Here is a 17,122-nt window from a genome sequence, read left to right as displayed (position 1 = left end):
AATCTCAAAAATGTTTCACATACTAAAAAATGTTTCACAAACTGAAAAAAATGTTTCACAATCTCAAAAATGTTGTAAAAAAGAGTTTTAAACTTTAAAAAATTGTTTCACAAACTAAAAAAAAATCTGAATCTGAAAAAAATTTCACTAACTGAAACAACTGTTTCACAATCTGAAAAATGGTGTTGTAAAAAAAAGTTTCACAAACTCCAAAAAATGTTTCACAAACTGAAATGTTTTCAGTGGTATCGCAGATCACCAACTCAAATAATTACTAGATTGGTTTTAGCCAATTTTATAAAAAGAGAAATGTATTCTTTTATTTCCCACAGTATAACAGGTTTGAACATGCCTGCAGTGCAGGTACAAAAGTCTTTTATTTGCTGTTGTAATGACATTTTCCACTGCCATCTTGACTTATAGAAATAGTAGAAGTACACACACACACACAAATCACACTGTGGACTTGGGATCAGATCATGTTGCTGCTTGGCACACATGTAGTGTGGAAACCATCCGAACCAAAACGATAAATAGTGTGAATACTGAGGATCGATCACCAAACTAAAATGCCATGTAAACAAAGACAAAAATGCTGGTGATTATATTACAGTACATCATTGCGATCCCAATAAGCAGCATTGTGTCCACAACATTAAAATAAGCATCATAACGGATCATTTCATGAAGGAAAACATGATATGATATACTTTTCTTATTCGTACTTTTTATTAACCACTAAACAATCATCATCTTTGCCATTCAATCACAGTCTATCCAAGCTGACTGGCGCCACACATTGGAGCACCGTCCATTCGGCGATACGGCACCTTAGGAGGGTTGCACTTGGCCCGCGTCAGCAAATCTTAAAACGAGGGTCTTGGTGAGGGTGTACTTGGGCTGCGGCATTTGCTTGAACTTCAGGTACTCTCCTTTGCTGACCTCCCTGTTCACCCGTGTCAGGATGGTGAGAATGTCCTCTTTCTTGGGGCTGCATGGAAGATATCACAGACATTTTGGACATTAGCGGAAGAAATTGAATGTCATCAGCAGCGTTTGGAAAGCAACACAAGCAGCATCGATACAACGTTGATTATACGTACCTGTCCTTTAAAACTGACTTCGAAACAACAAGGCAAAATAGTTGTATTTGTAAATTGGGACAACGTTGATGTCTAATGTTGGATTTACGTTGTTGGTGAGTAAATGACCACATTTCAATGGTCCAGTCAACGTCATGACCTGACGTTGAATAAACGTTGTTATAAAAGCATGTTGTTTCAACGTTGTAGAATATTGGTTGGAAAATGACCAAAATTCGATGATCAAATCAACGTCAGAAACCCAACATTGATTAAACGTCGTCAAAAAAGATGTTATTTCAACGTTGCAATTTTGTTGGAGAATATTGGTTAGAAAATGACCAAAAAATCCATAATCAAATCAACGTCACAACCCAACATTGATTAAACGTTGTCAAAAAGCATGTTGTTTCAACGTTGTATTTGTGTTGTAGAATATTGGTTGGGAAATGACCAAAAATCAATAATCAAATCAACGTCAGAACCCAACATTGATTAAACGTCGTCAAAAAGCAAGTTGTTTCAACGTTGTATTTGTGTTGTAGAATATTGGTTGGGAAATGACACAAAATTCAAGGGTCAAATCAACATCAGAACCCAACATTAATTCAACATCGTCAAAAGGCATGTTGTTTTAATGTTGTATTTGTGTTGTAGAATATTGGTTGGAAAATGACCAAAATTCAATGATCAAATCAACATCAGAACCCAACATTGATTAAACATGATCAAAAAAGATGTTGTTTCAACATTGCAATTGGGTTGTAGAATATTGGTTTTGAAGTGACCAAAAATCAATAATAAAATCAACATCAGAACCCAACATTGAATAAACGTTGTCAAAAAGCATATTGTTTCAACGTTGTATTTGTGTTGTAGAATATTGGGTGGAAAATGACCAAAATTCAATGGTCAAATCAACATCAAAACCCGACATTGATTAAACGTCATCAAAAAGCATGTTGTTTCAACGTTGTATTTGTGTTGTAGAATATTCGTTGGAAAATGACCCAAATTCGAGGATCAAATCAATGTCAGAACCCAACATTGATTAAACGTCGTCAAAAAGCATATTGTTTCAACATTGTATTTGTGTTGTACAATATTGGTTGGAAAACAACCAAAAATCAATAATCAAATCAACGTCAAAACCCAAAATGTTTTAAACGTCGGCAAAAAGTATGTTGTTTCAACATTGTATTTGTGTTGTAGAATATTGGTTGGGAAATGACACAAAATTCAACGGTCAAATGAACGTCAGAACCCGACATTGATTAAACGCCGTCAAAAGGCATGTTGTTTCAACGTTGTATTTGTGTTGTAGAATATTGGATGGGAAATGACCACAATTCAATGGTCAAATCCACATCAGAGCCAAACGTTGATTAAGCGTTGTTGTTTCAATGTTGTATTTGTGTTGTAGAACATTGGTTGGGAAATGACCAAAATTCAACGGTCAAATCAACGTCAGAACATGACATTGATTAAACGTTGTCAAAAAGCATGTTGTTTTAACGTTGTATTTGTGTTTTAGAATATTGGATGGGAAATGACCACAATTCAATGGTCAAATCCACGTCAGAACCCAACGTTGATTAAACGTTGTTGTTTCAATGTTGTATTTGTGTTGTAGAATATTGGTTGGAAAATGACCAAAAATCCATAATCAAATCAACGTCAGAAACCAACATTGATTAAACGTCGTCAAAAAGCCTGTTGTTTCAACGTTGTGTTTGTGTTGTAGAATATTCGTTGGAAAACGACCAAAAATCCATGATCAAATCAACGTCAGAAACCCAACGTTGATTAAACGTCGTCAAAAAGATGTTGTTTCAACGTTGCAATTTTGTTGTACAATATTGGTTAGAAAATGACCAAAAATCCATAATCAAATCAACATCAGAACCCAACATTGATTAAACGTCGTCAAAAAGCACGTTTTTTAACGTTGTATTTGTGTTGTAGAATACTGGTTGGGAAATGACCAAGTTTCAATGGTCAAATCCACTTCAGAACCCAACATTGATTAAACGTCGTCAAAAAGCATGTTGTTTCAACGTTGTATTTGTGTTGTAAAATATTGGTTGGGAAAGGACACAAAATACAATGGTCAAAGGAAAATCAGAACCCAACATTGATTAAACGTCGTCAAATAGTATGTTGTTTCAACGTTGTATTTGTGTTGTAGAATATTAGTTGGGAAATGACCAAAAATCAATAATCAAATCAACATCAGAACCTGACATTGATTAAACGTCAAAAAGCATGTTGTTTCAACGTTGTATTTGTGTTGTAGAATATTGGTTGGAAAATGACCAAATTTCAATGGTCAAATCAACATAAGAACCCAATATTGACTAATCGTCGTCAAAAAGCATGTTGTTTCAACGTTGTATTTGTGTTGTAGAAAATTTGGTTGGAAAATAACCACAAATCAATGGTCAAATCAACGTCAGAAACCCAACATTGATTAAACGTCGTCAAAAAGCATGTTGTTTTAATGTTGTATTTGTGTTGTAGAATAGTGGTTGGGAAATGACACAAAATTCAATGGTCAAATGAACGTCAGAACCCAACATTGATTAAACGTCGTCAAAAGGCATATTGTTTCAACGTTGTATTTGTGTTGTAGAAAATTTGGTTGGAAAATAACCACAAATCAATGGTCAAATCAACGTCAGAAACCCAACATTGATTAAACGTCGTCAAAAAGCATGTTGTTTCAACGTTATATTTGTGTTGTAAAATATTGGTTGGGAAATGACACAAAATACAACGATCAAATGAACGTCAGAACCCAACATTGATTAAACGTCGTCAAAAAGCATGTTGTTTCAACGTTGTATTTGTGTTGTAGAATATTAGTTGGGAAATGACCAAAAATCAATAATCAAATCAACGTCAGAAACCAACATTGATTAAACGTCGTCAAAAAGCATGTTGTTTCAACGTTGTATTTGTGTTGTAGAATATTGGTTGGAAAATGACCAAAAATCAATGGTCAAATCAACACCAGAACCCAATATTGATTAATCGTCGTCAAAAAGCATGTTGTTTCAACGTTGTATTTGTGTTGTAGAATATTGGTCGGGAAATGACCCAAATTCGATGATCAAATTAAAGTCAGAACCCAACATTGATTAAACATCGTCAAAAAGCATGTTGTTTCAACGTTGCAATTGTGTTGTAGAATATTGGTTGGAAAACGACCAAAAATCCATGATCAAATCAACGTCAGAAACCCAACATTGATTAATCGTCGTCAAAAAGCATGTTGTTTCAACGTTGTATTTGTGTTGTAGAATATTGGTCGGGAAACGACCAAAATTCATTGGTCAAATCAACGTCAGAACCCAATATTGATTAATCGTCGTCAAAAAGCATGTTGTTTCAACGTTGTATTTGTGTTGTAGAATATTCGTCGGAAAATTACCCAAATTCGATGATCAAATCAAAGTCAGAACCCAACATTATTAAACGTCGTCAAAAAATATGTTGTTTCAACGTTGTATTTGTGTTGTAGAATATTGGTTGGAAAATGACCAAAAATCCATAATCAAATCAACATCAGAACCCAACATTGATTAAAAGTCGTCAAAAAACCTGTTTTTTTCAAAGTTGTATTTGTGTTGTAAAATAGTGGTCGGGAAATGACCAAAATTCAATGATCAAATCAATGTCAGAACCCAACATTGATTAAACGTAGTCAAAAAGCATGGTGTTTCAACGTTGTATAATATTGGTTGGGAAAGGCCACAAAATTCAACGGTCAAATGAACGTCAGAACACAACATTGATTAAACGTCGTCAAAAAGCATATTGTTTCAACGTTGTATTTGTGTTGTAGAATATTGGTTGGGAAGTGACACAAATTCAATAATCAAATCAACGTCAGAACCCAACATTGATTAAACGTCGTCAAAAAACATGTCTTATGCCATGGCTTAGATGCAGCTGCTCGGCCATGGAAACCCATTCCATGAAGCTCTCTGCGTACTGTTCGTGGGCTGATTGGAAGGTCACATGAAGTTCGGAGCTCTGTAGCAACTGACTGTGCAGAAAGTCTTTGCACTATGCGCTTCAGCATCTGCTGAACTGTCTCTGTCAGTTTACGTGGCCTACCACTTGGTGGCTGAGTTGCTGTTGTTCCCAAACTCTTCACTTTTCTTATAATAAAGTTGACTTTGAAATATTTAGGAGCGAATACATTTCACGACTGGATTTGTTGCACAGGTGGCATCCTGTGACAGTTCCACGCTGGAAATCACTGAGAGCGGCCCATTCTTTCACAAATGTTTGTAGAAACAGTCTCCATGCCTAAGTGCTTGATTTTATACACCGAGCCAAGTGATTAGGACACCTGATTGTCATCATTTGGATGGGTGGCCAAATGCTTTTGGCAATATAGTGTATATATATATATACACACACATATATATTTATATAAATGTAATAATTTAACTTCTAAAATCTGAGACCCTCACCTCTCAGCTGATCGTTGGAGCTGCTTGCACAACTCTTGGATGTAGATAGAGCCTGTGACCTTGCTTCGAAATGACACACATTGCGGCACAGTGGCCATGCCGAATAGGAAGTCGGCGTCCGAGGGCACCGTCTCACCCCGGATGGGACCGGCATCCGTTTCAAAGCGACTCTGCTCGTCATCACTGCTCTCGCTGGGCCTGGGAGGGCATGGCAAGGACCCCGTCTGGTAGCCAGCTCCCTGACACGCTTGGATGAAGAACAGCTTGGGTTTCCCCGCCAAGGTCGGGGCACGTACGCTCGTGAAGGGCGCGGTCAGGTCTGGTATGGGCACCTTTTGCTCGTCAGTCCCAAAGACACAGCCGTTTTCTCCATGGGAGAGCAAACACACCACCTACGTTCAAGAAAGTCACCGTGTTTCCACCGCTGTTGAAGAACGCTCGCCGTACCTTCACAGATGGAGTTGTGCCATTTCACTCACCAGCGCGTCGTCATCCGAAAAATTTATTTGAGCGAGTTCTTTTAGCGTCTGTCTTATCTGCTCCGCGGCCAAGTTGCGATGAACAGACACTTTGAAGCCCAATCTGGAAAACACGGACTCAAGAGCCACTGAAGGGGGGGGGGGGGGGGGGAAAGCACATCATAATTCCACACTGCAAAAACTGAAATCTAAGTAAGATTAAATATCTCAAATAAGGGTGAAATTTGCTTATTTTCTGTCTGATAAGATAATTCTTCTCACTAAGCAGATTTTATGTTAGAGTGTTTTACTTGTTTTAAGTGTTTTGGTCCTAAATGATCTCAGTAAGATATTACAGCTTGTTGCTGAGATTTGATGACCTATATTGAGTAAAACATGCTTGAAACTATTTTTGTCCAAATGTCCAAAACACACCCAGCAATGGTGCACAGGAAGGCGGGGAAGAAGAGGGGAAAAGGCGGCCAAAATGGTCAAAAGTCCCAATTGTGTCCAAAATACCTCCCTGGATTCCAGTACCATGAGTCCCGCCGCCGGCCGCACAAGTCCCGGGATGCAAAAAAATGTCCAAAACGCACCCAGCAAAGTCCCCCAGGAAGTGGGGGGAGAAAAGTGAGAAAAGTCGGCAAAAGTCCCCAAAAATGTTCAAAATACCTGCCCAGGTTCGAGTCCCCACAAGTCCCGCTGCCGGTCGCGCAAGTCCCGTGATGCCCAAAATGTCCATAACACACCCAGCAAAGTCCCACGGGGAGGGGGGATAAAAGTTGGAAAAGTCCCAAAAATTTTCAAAATACCTACGTTCGAGTCCCACATGGAGTGCTCGAACACGGGTATGATTTTTGAACATTTTACCGACTTTTCTCACTTTTCTCCCCGACTTCCCGTGGGACTTTGCTGGACGTGTTTTGGACATTTTGGGCATCCCGGCCAGCGGCGGGACTTGTGGGACTCGAACCTGGGTAGGTATTTAGAAAATTTTTGGGACTTTTGCCGACTTTTCCAACTTTTATCCCCCCTCCCCGTGGGACTCGGCTGGGTATGTTATGGACATTTTGGGCATCGCGGGACTTGCGCGGCCATACATAAGATTTTATGTTAGAGTGTTTTACTTGTTTTAAGGGTTTTGGTCCTAAATGATCTCAGTAAGATATTACAGCTTGTTGCTGAGATTTGATGACCTATATTGAGTAAAACATGCTTGAAACTATTTTTATCCAAATGTCCAAAACACACCCAGCAATGCTGCACAGGAAGGCGAGGAAGAAGAGAGGAAAAGGCGGCTAAAATGGTCAAAAGTCCCAATTGTGTCCAAAATACCTCCCCGGGTTCCAGTCCCACGAGTCCCGCCGCCGGCAGCACGAGTCCCGGGATGCAAAAAATGTCCAAAACACACCCAGCAAAGTCCCCCAGGAAGTGGGGGGAGAAAAGTGAGAAAAGTCGGCAAAAGTCCCCAAAAATGTTCAAAATACCTGCCCAAGTTCGAGTCCCCACAAGTCCCGCTGCCGGCCGCACAAGTCCCGGGATGCCCAAAATGTCCAAAACACACCCAGCCGAGTCCCACGGGGAGGGGGGATAAAAGTTGGAAAAGTCGGCAAAAGTACCAAAAATGTTCAAAATACCTACCCAGGTTCGAGTCCCACATGGAGTGCCACAAGTCTGAAGACTTGTGGCACTCGAACCCGCGTGTGATTTTTGAACATTTTACCGACTTTTCTCACTTTTCTCCCCGCCTTCCCGTGGGACTTTACTGGGCGCGTTTTGGACGTTTTGGGCATCCCGGCCGGCGGCGGGACTTGTGGGACTCGAACCTGGGTAGGTGTTTAGAAAATGTTTGGGACTTTTGCCGACTTTTCCAACATTTACCCCCCCCTCCACGTGGGACTCGGCTGGGTGTGTTATGGACATTTTGGGCATCCCGGGACTTGCGCGGCCATACATAAGATTTTATGTTAGAGTGTTTTACTTGTTTTAAGGGTTTTGGTCCTAAATGATCTCAGTAAGATATTACAGCTTGTTGCTGAGATTTGATGACCTATATTGAGTAAAACATGCTTGAAACTATTTTTGTCCAAATGTCCAAAACACACCCAGCAATGGTGCACAGGAAGGCGGGGAAGAAGAGGGGAAAAGGCGGCCAAAATGGTCAAAAGTCCCAATTTTGTCCAAAATACCTCCCCGGGTTCCAGTCCCACACATGCAAAAAATGTCCAAAACGCACCCAGCAAAGTCCCACGGGAAGTGGGGGAGAAAAGTGAGAAAAGTTGGCAAAAGTCCTCAAAAATGTTCAAAATACCTACCCAGGTTCGAGTCCCACATGGAGTGCCACAAGTATGAATGTGATTTTCGAACATTTTACCGACTTTTCCCACTTTTCTCCCCGCCTTCCCATGGGACTTTGCTGGGCGCGTTTTGGGCATCCCGGCCAACGGCGGGACTTGTGGCACTCGAACCTGGGTAGGTATTTTGACCATTTTGGGGACTTTTGCCGACTTTTCCAACATTTATCCCCCCCCCCCGTGGGACTCGGCTGGGTGTGTTATGGACATTTTGGGCATCCCAGGACTTGCGCGGCCATGCATAAGATTTTATGTTAAAGTGTTTTACTTGTTTTAAGTGTTTTGGTCCTAAATGATCTCAGTAAGATATTACAGCTTGTTGCTGAGATTTGATGACCTATATTGAGTAAAACATGCTTGAAACTATTTTGTCCAAATGTCTAAAACACACCCAGCAATGGTGCACAGGAAGGCGGGGAAGAAGAGGGGAAAAGGCGGCCAAAATGGTCAAAAGTCCCAATTGTGTCCAAAATACGCATGCAAAAAATGTCCAAAACGCACCCAGCAAAGTCCCACGGGAAGTGGGGGGAGAAAAGTGAGAAAAGTTGGCAAAAGTCCCCAAAAATGTTCAAAATACCTACCCAGGTTCAAGTCCCCACAAGTCCCGCCGCCGGCCGCGCAAGTCCCGGGATGCCCAAAATGTCCATAACACACCCAGCCGAGTCCCACGGGGAGGGGGGATAAAAGTTGGAAAAGTCGGCAAAAGTCCCAAAAATGTTCAAAATACCTACCCAGGTTCGAGTCCCACATGGAGTGCCTCAAGTCTCAAGACTTGTGGCACTCAAACCCGGGTGTGATTTTCGAACATTTTACCGACTTTTCTCACTTTTCTCCCCGCCTTCCCGTGGGACTTTGCTGGGCGCGTTTTGGACATTTTGGGCATCCCGGCTGGCGGCGGGACTTGTGGGACCTGAACCTGGGTAGGTATTTTGACCATTTTGGGGACTTTTGCCGACTTTTCCAACATTTATCCCCCCCCCCCCGTGGGACTCGGCTGGGTGTGTAATGGACATTTTTGGCCATCCCGGGACTTGCGCGGCCATGCATAAGATTTTATGTTAGAGTGTTTTACTTGTTTTAAGGGTTTTGGTCCTAAATGATCTCAGTAAGATATTACAGCTTGTTGCTGAGATTTGATGACCTATATTGAGTAAAACATGCTTGAAACTATTTTTGTCCAAATGTCCAAAACACACCCAGCAATGGTGCACAGGAAGGCGGGGAAGAAGAGGGGAAAAGGCGGCCAAAATGGCCAAAAGTCCCAATTGTGTCCAAAATACGCATGCAAAAAATGTCCAAAACGCACCCAGCAAAGTCCCACGGGAAGTGGGGGGAGAAAAGTGAGAAAAGTCGGCAAAAGTCCCCAAAAATGTTCAAAATACCTACCCAGGTTCGAGTCCCCACAAGTCCCGCCGCCGGCCGCACAAGTCCCGGGATGCCCAAAATGTCCATAACACACCCAGCAGAGTCCCACGGGGAGGGGGGATAAAAGTTGGAAAAGTCGGCAAAAGTCCCAAAAATTTTCAAAATACCTACCCAGGTTCGAGTCCCACATGGAGTGCCACAAGTCTTAAGACTTGTGGCACTCGAACCCGGGTGTGATTTTTGAACATTTTACCGACTTTTCTCACTTTTCTCCCCGCCTTCCCGTGGGACTTTGCTGGGCGCGTTTTGGACATTTTGGGAATCCCGGCCAACGGCGGGGCATGTGGGACTCGAACCTGGGACTTTTTCCGACTTTTCCAACATTTATCCCCCCCCGTGGGACTCGGCTGGGTATGTTATGGACATTTTGGGCATCCCGGGACTTGCGCGGCCATACATAACATTTTATGTTAGAGTGTTTTACTTGTTTTAAGGGTTTTGGTCCTAAATGATCTCAGTAAGATATTACAGCTTGTTGCTGAGATTTGATGACCTATATTGAGTAAAACATGCTTGAAACTATTTTTGTCCAAATGTCCAAAACACACCCAGCAATGGTGCACAGGAAGGCGGGGAAGAAGAGGGGAAAAGGCGGCCAAAATGGTCAAAAGTCCCAATTTTGTCCAAAATACCTCCCCGGGTTCCAGTCCCACACATGCAAAAAATGTCCAAAACGCACCCAGCAAAGTCCCACGGGAAGAGGGGGCAGAAAAGTGAGAAAAGTCGTCAAAAGTCCCCAAAAATGTTCAAAATACCTACCCAGGTTCGAGTCCCCACAAGTCCCGCCGCCGGCCGCGCAAGTCCCGGGATGCCCAAAATGTCCATAACACACCCAGCCGAGTCCCACGGGGAGGGGGGATAAAAGTTGGAAAAGTCCCAAAAATGTTCAAAATACCTACGTTCGAGTCCCACATGGAGTGCTCAAACCTATATTGTGTGCTATGATTTTTGAACATTTTACCGACTTTTCTCACTTTTCTCCCCGACTTCCCGTGGGACTTTGCTGGGCGTGTTTTGGACATTTTGGGCATCCCGGCCAGCGGCGGGACTTGTGGGACTCGAACCTGGGTAGGTATTTTGAACATTTTTGGGGACTTTTGCCGACTTTTCCAACTTTTATCCCCCCTCCCCGTGGGACTCGGCTGGGTATGTTATGGACATTTTGGGCATCCCGGGACTTGCGCGGCCATACATAAGATTTTATGTTAGAGTGTTTTACTTGTTTTAAGGGTTTTGGTCCTAAATGATCTCAGTAAGATATTACAGCTTGTTGCTGAGATTTGATGACCTATATTGAGTAAAACATGCTTGAAACTAGAATATCAACTGTTGCAAAGCTGTGTCATCAACACTCACAAGTATAAAACTACTTTTTTAAAGTAATCATTTCTTATTTCAAGAATGAAAAACAAAAAAATCATGACTTTGACACAATTGTGTCTCATAATTAAAAAAGATGACAGCCAAATGGACTTTGCTGTTTTATTTCCAATGAAACAATATAAAATATGTACTCCTATAGTAGTGCAGTTGTTATTAGTGAGAATATACTTATTTTAAAGGATCATTTTGGGTTAATTGAGGTTAGCTAATTTGACTTGTTTTGGAAAGTCTTGACAAGCCAAATTTTCTTGTTCTATTGGCAGATAATTTTGCTTAGTTCAAATAAAATACCCCTAATTTTTGTATTTTTTTTTCTTGTTTTTGAACACTGACTTTTTGCAGTGTATACACTGCAAAAACTGAAATCTAAGTAAGATTAAATATCTCAAATAAGGGTGATATTTGCTTATTTTCTGTCTGATAAGATAATTCTTCTCACTAAGCAGATTTGATGTTAGAGTGTTTTACTTGTTTTAAGGGTTTTGGTCCTAAATTATCTCAGAAAGATATTACAGCTTGTTGCTGAGATTTGATGACCTATATTTCATTTTTTTTTCATTTATTTATTTATTTCAGGCAATGACATTAAAAAAATAATTTAAAAAAAAAAAGTACAAAGTTGACAACACATAATAATATAAATTAATATAGTGCAAAAGGTAATGTATAGTATATAATGCATATATTGAGTAAAACATGCTTGAAACTAGAATATCAACTGTTGCAAAGCTGTGTCATCAACACTCAAAAGTATAAAACTACTTTTTTAAAGTAATCATTTCTTATTTCAAGCATGAAAAAAAAATCATGATTTTGACACAATTGTGTCTCATAATCGTAGTAATAGTCTTGTTCATGAGTGAGGGAAGAGTGGATCGTGAGATCGACAGGCGGATCGGTGCGGCATCTTCAGTAATGCGGACGCTGTATCGATCCGTTGTGGTGAAGAAGGAGCTGAGCCGGAAGGCAAAGCTCTCAATTTACCGGTCGATCTACGTTCCCATCCTCACCTATGGTCATGAGCTTTGGGTTATGACCGAAAGGACAAGATCACGGGTACAAGCGGCCGAAATGAGTTTCCTCCGCCGGGTGGCAGGGCTCTCCCTTAGAGATAGGGTGAGAAGCTCTGTCATCCGGGGGGAGCTCAAAGTAAAGCCGCTGCTCCTCCACATCGAGAGGAGCCAGATGAGGTGGTTCGGGCATCTGGTCAGGATGCCACCCGATCGCCTCCCTCGGGAGGTGTTTAGGGCACGTCCGACCGGTAGGAGGCCACGGGGAAGACCCAGGACACGCTGGGAAGACTATGTCTCCCGGCTGGCCTGGGAACGCCTCGGGATCCCCCGGGAAGAGCTGGACGAAGTGGCTGGGGAGAGGGAAGTCTGGGCTTCCCTGCTTAGGCTGCTGCCCCCGCGACCCGACCTCGGATAAGCGGAAGAAGATGGATGGATGGATGGGTGTCTCATAATTAAAACAGATTTTGCTGTTTTATGTTCAATGAAACAATAGAAAACATGTACTCATATAGTAGTACAGTTGGCACAGTACACTAAACTGACAGTTAATATTTAAACATTTAAGATTTCAAACTATTTTGAACAGAAATAGTTCATGCACATTCAGATAAATTCCTCAAAATGACAATTAAAAACATTTTGGCCGGGGGCTGGGCTGTATATATGCGCACTAATTGACTGAAAGAGCACGCACTTGGCGCGATGATGTCATGTTATCCATGGAAAAATGCATTTTTAGACAATATGATTTGCCTGAGCGGCTGGGAAAGCCCGAGAGTAACAAGCGGTTGCCTTGTTGCCTTTCCATTAAGAACAAAAAGTTAGTTTTTAGTATAAGTTTGCTGGTTTCAAGAAATTTAATGTCGAGCACATATCATTATGTCAAGATAATGGCACTAGCATTTACTTCATTTAAGAATATTCTTCAATATATTGAGCTAAAAGGTCTCTTTTTTTTTCTACCAAGAAAAGTGCACTTTTTATTAGTGAGAATATACTTATTTTAAGGTATTTATGGGTTCATTGAGGTTAGCTAATTTGACTTGTTTTGGAAAGTCTTGACAAGCCAAATTTTCTTGTTCTATTGGCAGATAATTTTGCTTAGTTCAAATAAAATACCCCTAATTTTTGTATTTTTTTCCCTTGTTTTTGAACAATGACTTTTTGCAGTGTAGTAGTCAGGAATATCTGCCTTTGGGAAATTATGGCCACCCCAAAATGTTGAAAGAGCCATATTGGACCAAAAATACAAAAAAGTAATCTGTCTAAATCCGACTTATACCTGTATAAGTGTTATAATGATGGCAACACATGATGTAAGTGTCTATATTAGCTATATTAGCCTACTATCAAAACAACTATGTGTCGCAGGCTGACGCAAATCTTCTTTGACAGAAATGTTGAAATGTAATATTCATTCTTACAACATTGGAAACATTTTTACAACATTGGAAAACGTTAGTGTGGAGGGAGATGTGGCCAGCGCTGCCTGCAGGAGCAAAGGTCATCGCCTCTGTCCATGGTGCTGAGGACAGAGCACCATCAGACGGGGGCGTGGCAGTGCTGACGGCGAGACACAGCTGGCAGGTGATTAGATTTCACAGGTGGTACGTGTTACCACGTCAAGTGCACTTGTTATTAGTGAGAATATACTTATTTTAAGGTATTCTCGGGTTCATTGAGGTTAGCTAATTTGACTTGTTTTGGAAGTCTTTTTTTTTCTTGTTTTTGAACACTGACTTTTTGCAGTGCACACGCTATTTTATAGATTGCACACGTTGTTTGGATCTTAGTCAACGAGGCCCCTCAGTGACTTTGCCGCTATATTTAGTGAGATATGAGAGCCTTGAAGTTACAAACCCCGTTTCCATATGAGTTGGGAAATTGTGTTAGAAGTAAATATAAACGGAATACAATGATTTGCAAATCCTTTTCAACCCATATTCAATTGAATGCACAACAAAGACAACATATTTGATGTTCAAACTCATAAACTTTATTTTTTTTTTTTGCAAATAATAATTAACTTAGAATTTCATGGCTGCAACACATGCCAAAGTAGTTGGGAAAGGGCATGTTCACCACTGTGCTACATGGCCTTTCCTTTTAACAACACTCAGTAAACGTTTGGGAACTGAGGAGACACATTTTTTAAGCTTCTCGGGTGGAATTCTTTCCCATTCTTGCTTGATGTACAGCTTAAGTTGTTCAACAGTCCGGGGGTCTCCGTTGTGGTATTTTAGGCTTCATAATGCGCCACACATTTTCAATGGGAGACAGGTCTGGACTACAGGCAGGCCAGTCTAGTACCCGCACTCTTTTACTATGAAGCCACGTTGATGTAACACGTGGGCTTGGCATTGTCTTGCTGAAATAAGCAGGGGCGTCCATGGTAACGTTGCTTGGATGGCAACATATGTTGCTCCAAAACCTGTATGTACCTTTCAGCATTAATGGCGCCTTCACAGATGTGTAAGTTGCCCATGTCTTGGGCACTAAAACACCCCCATACCATCACACATGCTGGCTTTTCAACTTTGCGTCTATTACAATCCGGATGGTTCTTTTCCTCTTTGGTCCGGAGGACACGACGTCCACAGTTTCCAAAAACAATTTGAAATGTGGACTCGTCAGACCACAGAACACTTTTCCACTTTGTATCAGTCCATCTTAGATGCGCTCAGGCCCAGCAAAGCCGACGGCGTTTCTGGGTGTTGTTGATAAACGGTTTTCGCCTTGCATAGGAGAGTTTTAACTTGCACTTACAGATGTAGCGACCACTGTAGTTACTGACAGTGGGTTTCTGAAGTGTTCCTGAGCCCATGTGGTGATATCCTTTACACACTGATGTCGCTTGTTGATGCAGTACAGCCTGAGGGATCGAAGGTCACGGGCTTAGCTGCTTACGTGTAGGGATTTCTCCAGATTCTCTGAACCCTTTGATGATATTACGGACCGTAGATGGTGAAATCCCTAAATTCCTTGCAATAGGTGTTAGAGAAAGGTTTTTCTTAAACTGTTCAACAATTTGCTCACGCATTTGTTGACAAAGTGGTGACCCTCGCCCCATCCTTGTTTGTGAATGACTGAGCATTTCATGGAATCTACTTTTATACCCAATCATGGCACCCACCTGTTCCCAATTTGCCTGTTCACCTGTGGGATATTCCAAATAAATGTTTGATGCGCATTCCTCAACTTTATCAGTATTTATTGCCACCTTTCCCAACTTCTTTGTCACGCGTTGCTGGCAGCAAATTGTAAAGTTAATGATTATTTGCCAAAAAAATTTTTTTATCAGTTTGAACATCAAATATGTTGTCTTTGTAGCATATTCAACTGAATATGGGTTGAAAATAATTTGCAAATCATTGTATTCCGCTTATATTTACATCTAACACAATTTCCCAACTCATATGGAAACGGGGTTTGTACAAAACTTGGGAAGGCTTCTCAGAAAATACTCACCCTCATCCTGCCGAGTTCCGCTCCTGTTTCTCAGGTTCGGCCCCAAAAAATCCTCGTTGCTGACGATCACGCATAAACCGTGGGGGTTACGATTCATTGCGTAGTACTCCGCCTGCTGCACAAGCACACCCGCAAAGACAAGCAAATTAAGATGATGGTGGATTTAAAAGCATATATATGAATGGCTACCTGATCAGAATGGTCGGGCTTGTTGCTTTTTTTCGCATCGAAGGAAATAAGCCCCCTTTTATCTAAAAAAAAAAAGTCTAAAGTCAAGAGTAGCTACGTTTAGAAATTGTCATGGTAGTCTGTGATACAGTACCGGAAGGCTGAGTCTCTGATATGGACACAAGCGGGAGGTTGTTGTTGACATGCTGTGGAGGGAAATCAAAATGAATAGTTAATTTTAAGAGTACTGCACCTACAGGAAGAAAGACACCCGTGCAGATACACACCCGATAATTCATGATGAAACCAGAAGGAGGCGGAGCCTGCGCCTGCGCCTGCGGACGTGCTACGGCAAGCAGTCCAATAATTGAATGGTTATTTAAAAACACCTTGTACCACCGTGTGTGTCTGTTCCATACCGTTGATGTGTTTCTCCACGGTCAACGCCACTTGTCGATCAACGTCTCGCAGTATCGAATGCAGCTTGCCAAGATTCGTGTCAGACAGCAAAGTCCCCGTCTTTTCCATTTCGATAAATATATCCAACACTGTCTGGGATTTACAGAAAAACAAAGATCAATCATTTTTGTTGGTCTAATTCAGGGGGGTCAAAATTTTTTGACTTAAGGGCCGTATTGGAAAAAAATAATTTGGCGGGTGGCCGACATGTCTTGGTCAAAAGTTGACATACACGTGTAAAGAATATAATGTCATGGCTGTCTTGAGTTTCCAATCATTTCTACAACTCTTTATTTTTTGTGATAGAGTGATTGGTCACAAAATAACATTCATGAAGTTTGGTTCTTTTATGAATTTATTATGAGTCTACTGAAAATGTGAGCAAATGTGCTGTGTCAAAAGTATACATACAGCAATGCTAAAAACGCATACTGAAACCCACTACTACCGACCACGCAGTCTGATAGTTTATATATCAATGATGAAATCTTAACATTGCAACACATGCCAATACGGCCGGGTTAGCTTACTAAAGTGCAATTTTAAATTTCGCGCAAAATATCCTGCTGAAAACGTCTCGGTATGATGACGTCAGCGCGTGACGTCACGGATTGTAGAGGACATTTTGGGACAGCATGGTGGCCAGCTATTAAGTCGTCTGTTTTCATCGCATAATTCCACAGTATTCTGGACATCTGTTTTGGTGAATCTTTTGCAATTTGTTCAATGAACAATGGAGATAGCAAAGAAGAAAGCTGTAGGTGGGAAGCGGTGTATTGCGGCCGACTGCAGCAACACAAACACAGCCGGTGTTTCATTGTTTACATT

General features: G+C 41.3%; 1 protein-coding gene across 3 annotated transcripts in view; it reads right to left on the bottom strand.

Annotated features, from left to right (window-relative positions):
- Positions 1-293: 293 nt before the first annotated feature.
- The window catches only part of casp8 (caspase 8, apoptosis-related cysteine peptidase), a 39,504-nt gene continuing 22,675 nt past the window's right edge, over positions 294-17,122 (bottom strand). For 2 of the 3 annotated variants that reach the window (XM_061935285.1, XM_061935278.1), the window contains exons 5-12: positions 16,255-16,387; positions 16,123-16,181; positions 15,990-16,041; positions 15,857-15,918; positions 15,668-15,782; positions 6,046-6,173; positions 5,567-5,958; positions 294-991 (exon numbers count right to left, since the gene is read on the bottom strand). In XM_061935285.1, the coding sequence (XP_061791269.1) occupies positions 832-991; positions 5,567-5,958; positions 6,046-6,173; positions 15,668-15,782; positions 15,857-15,918; positions 15,990-16,041; positions 16,123-16,181; positions 16,255-16,387 (1,101 nt within the window). In that variant the 3' untranslated portion in view covers positions 294-831. The remainder of the gene's footprint in view (positions 992-5,566; positions 5,959-6,045; positions 6,174-15,667; positions 15,783-15,856; positions 15,919-15,989; positions 16,042-16,122; positions 16,182-16,254; positions 16,388-17,122) is intronic. The other variant, XM_061935288.1, reaches the window with a different exon arrangement.

The sequence above is a fragment of the Nerophis lumbriciformis genome, linkage group LG03 (assembly GCF_033978685.3).
Source record: "Nerophis lumbriciformis linkage group LG03, RoL_Nlum_v2.1, whole genome shotgun sequence".
Lineage (NCBI taxonomy): Eukaryota > Metazoa > Chordata > Actinopteri > Syngnathiformes > Syngnathidae > Nerophis > Nerophis lumbriciformis.
This window is presented reverse-complemented; position numbering and strand designations above follow the sequence as displayed.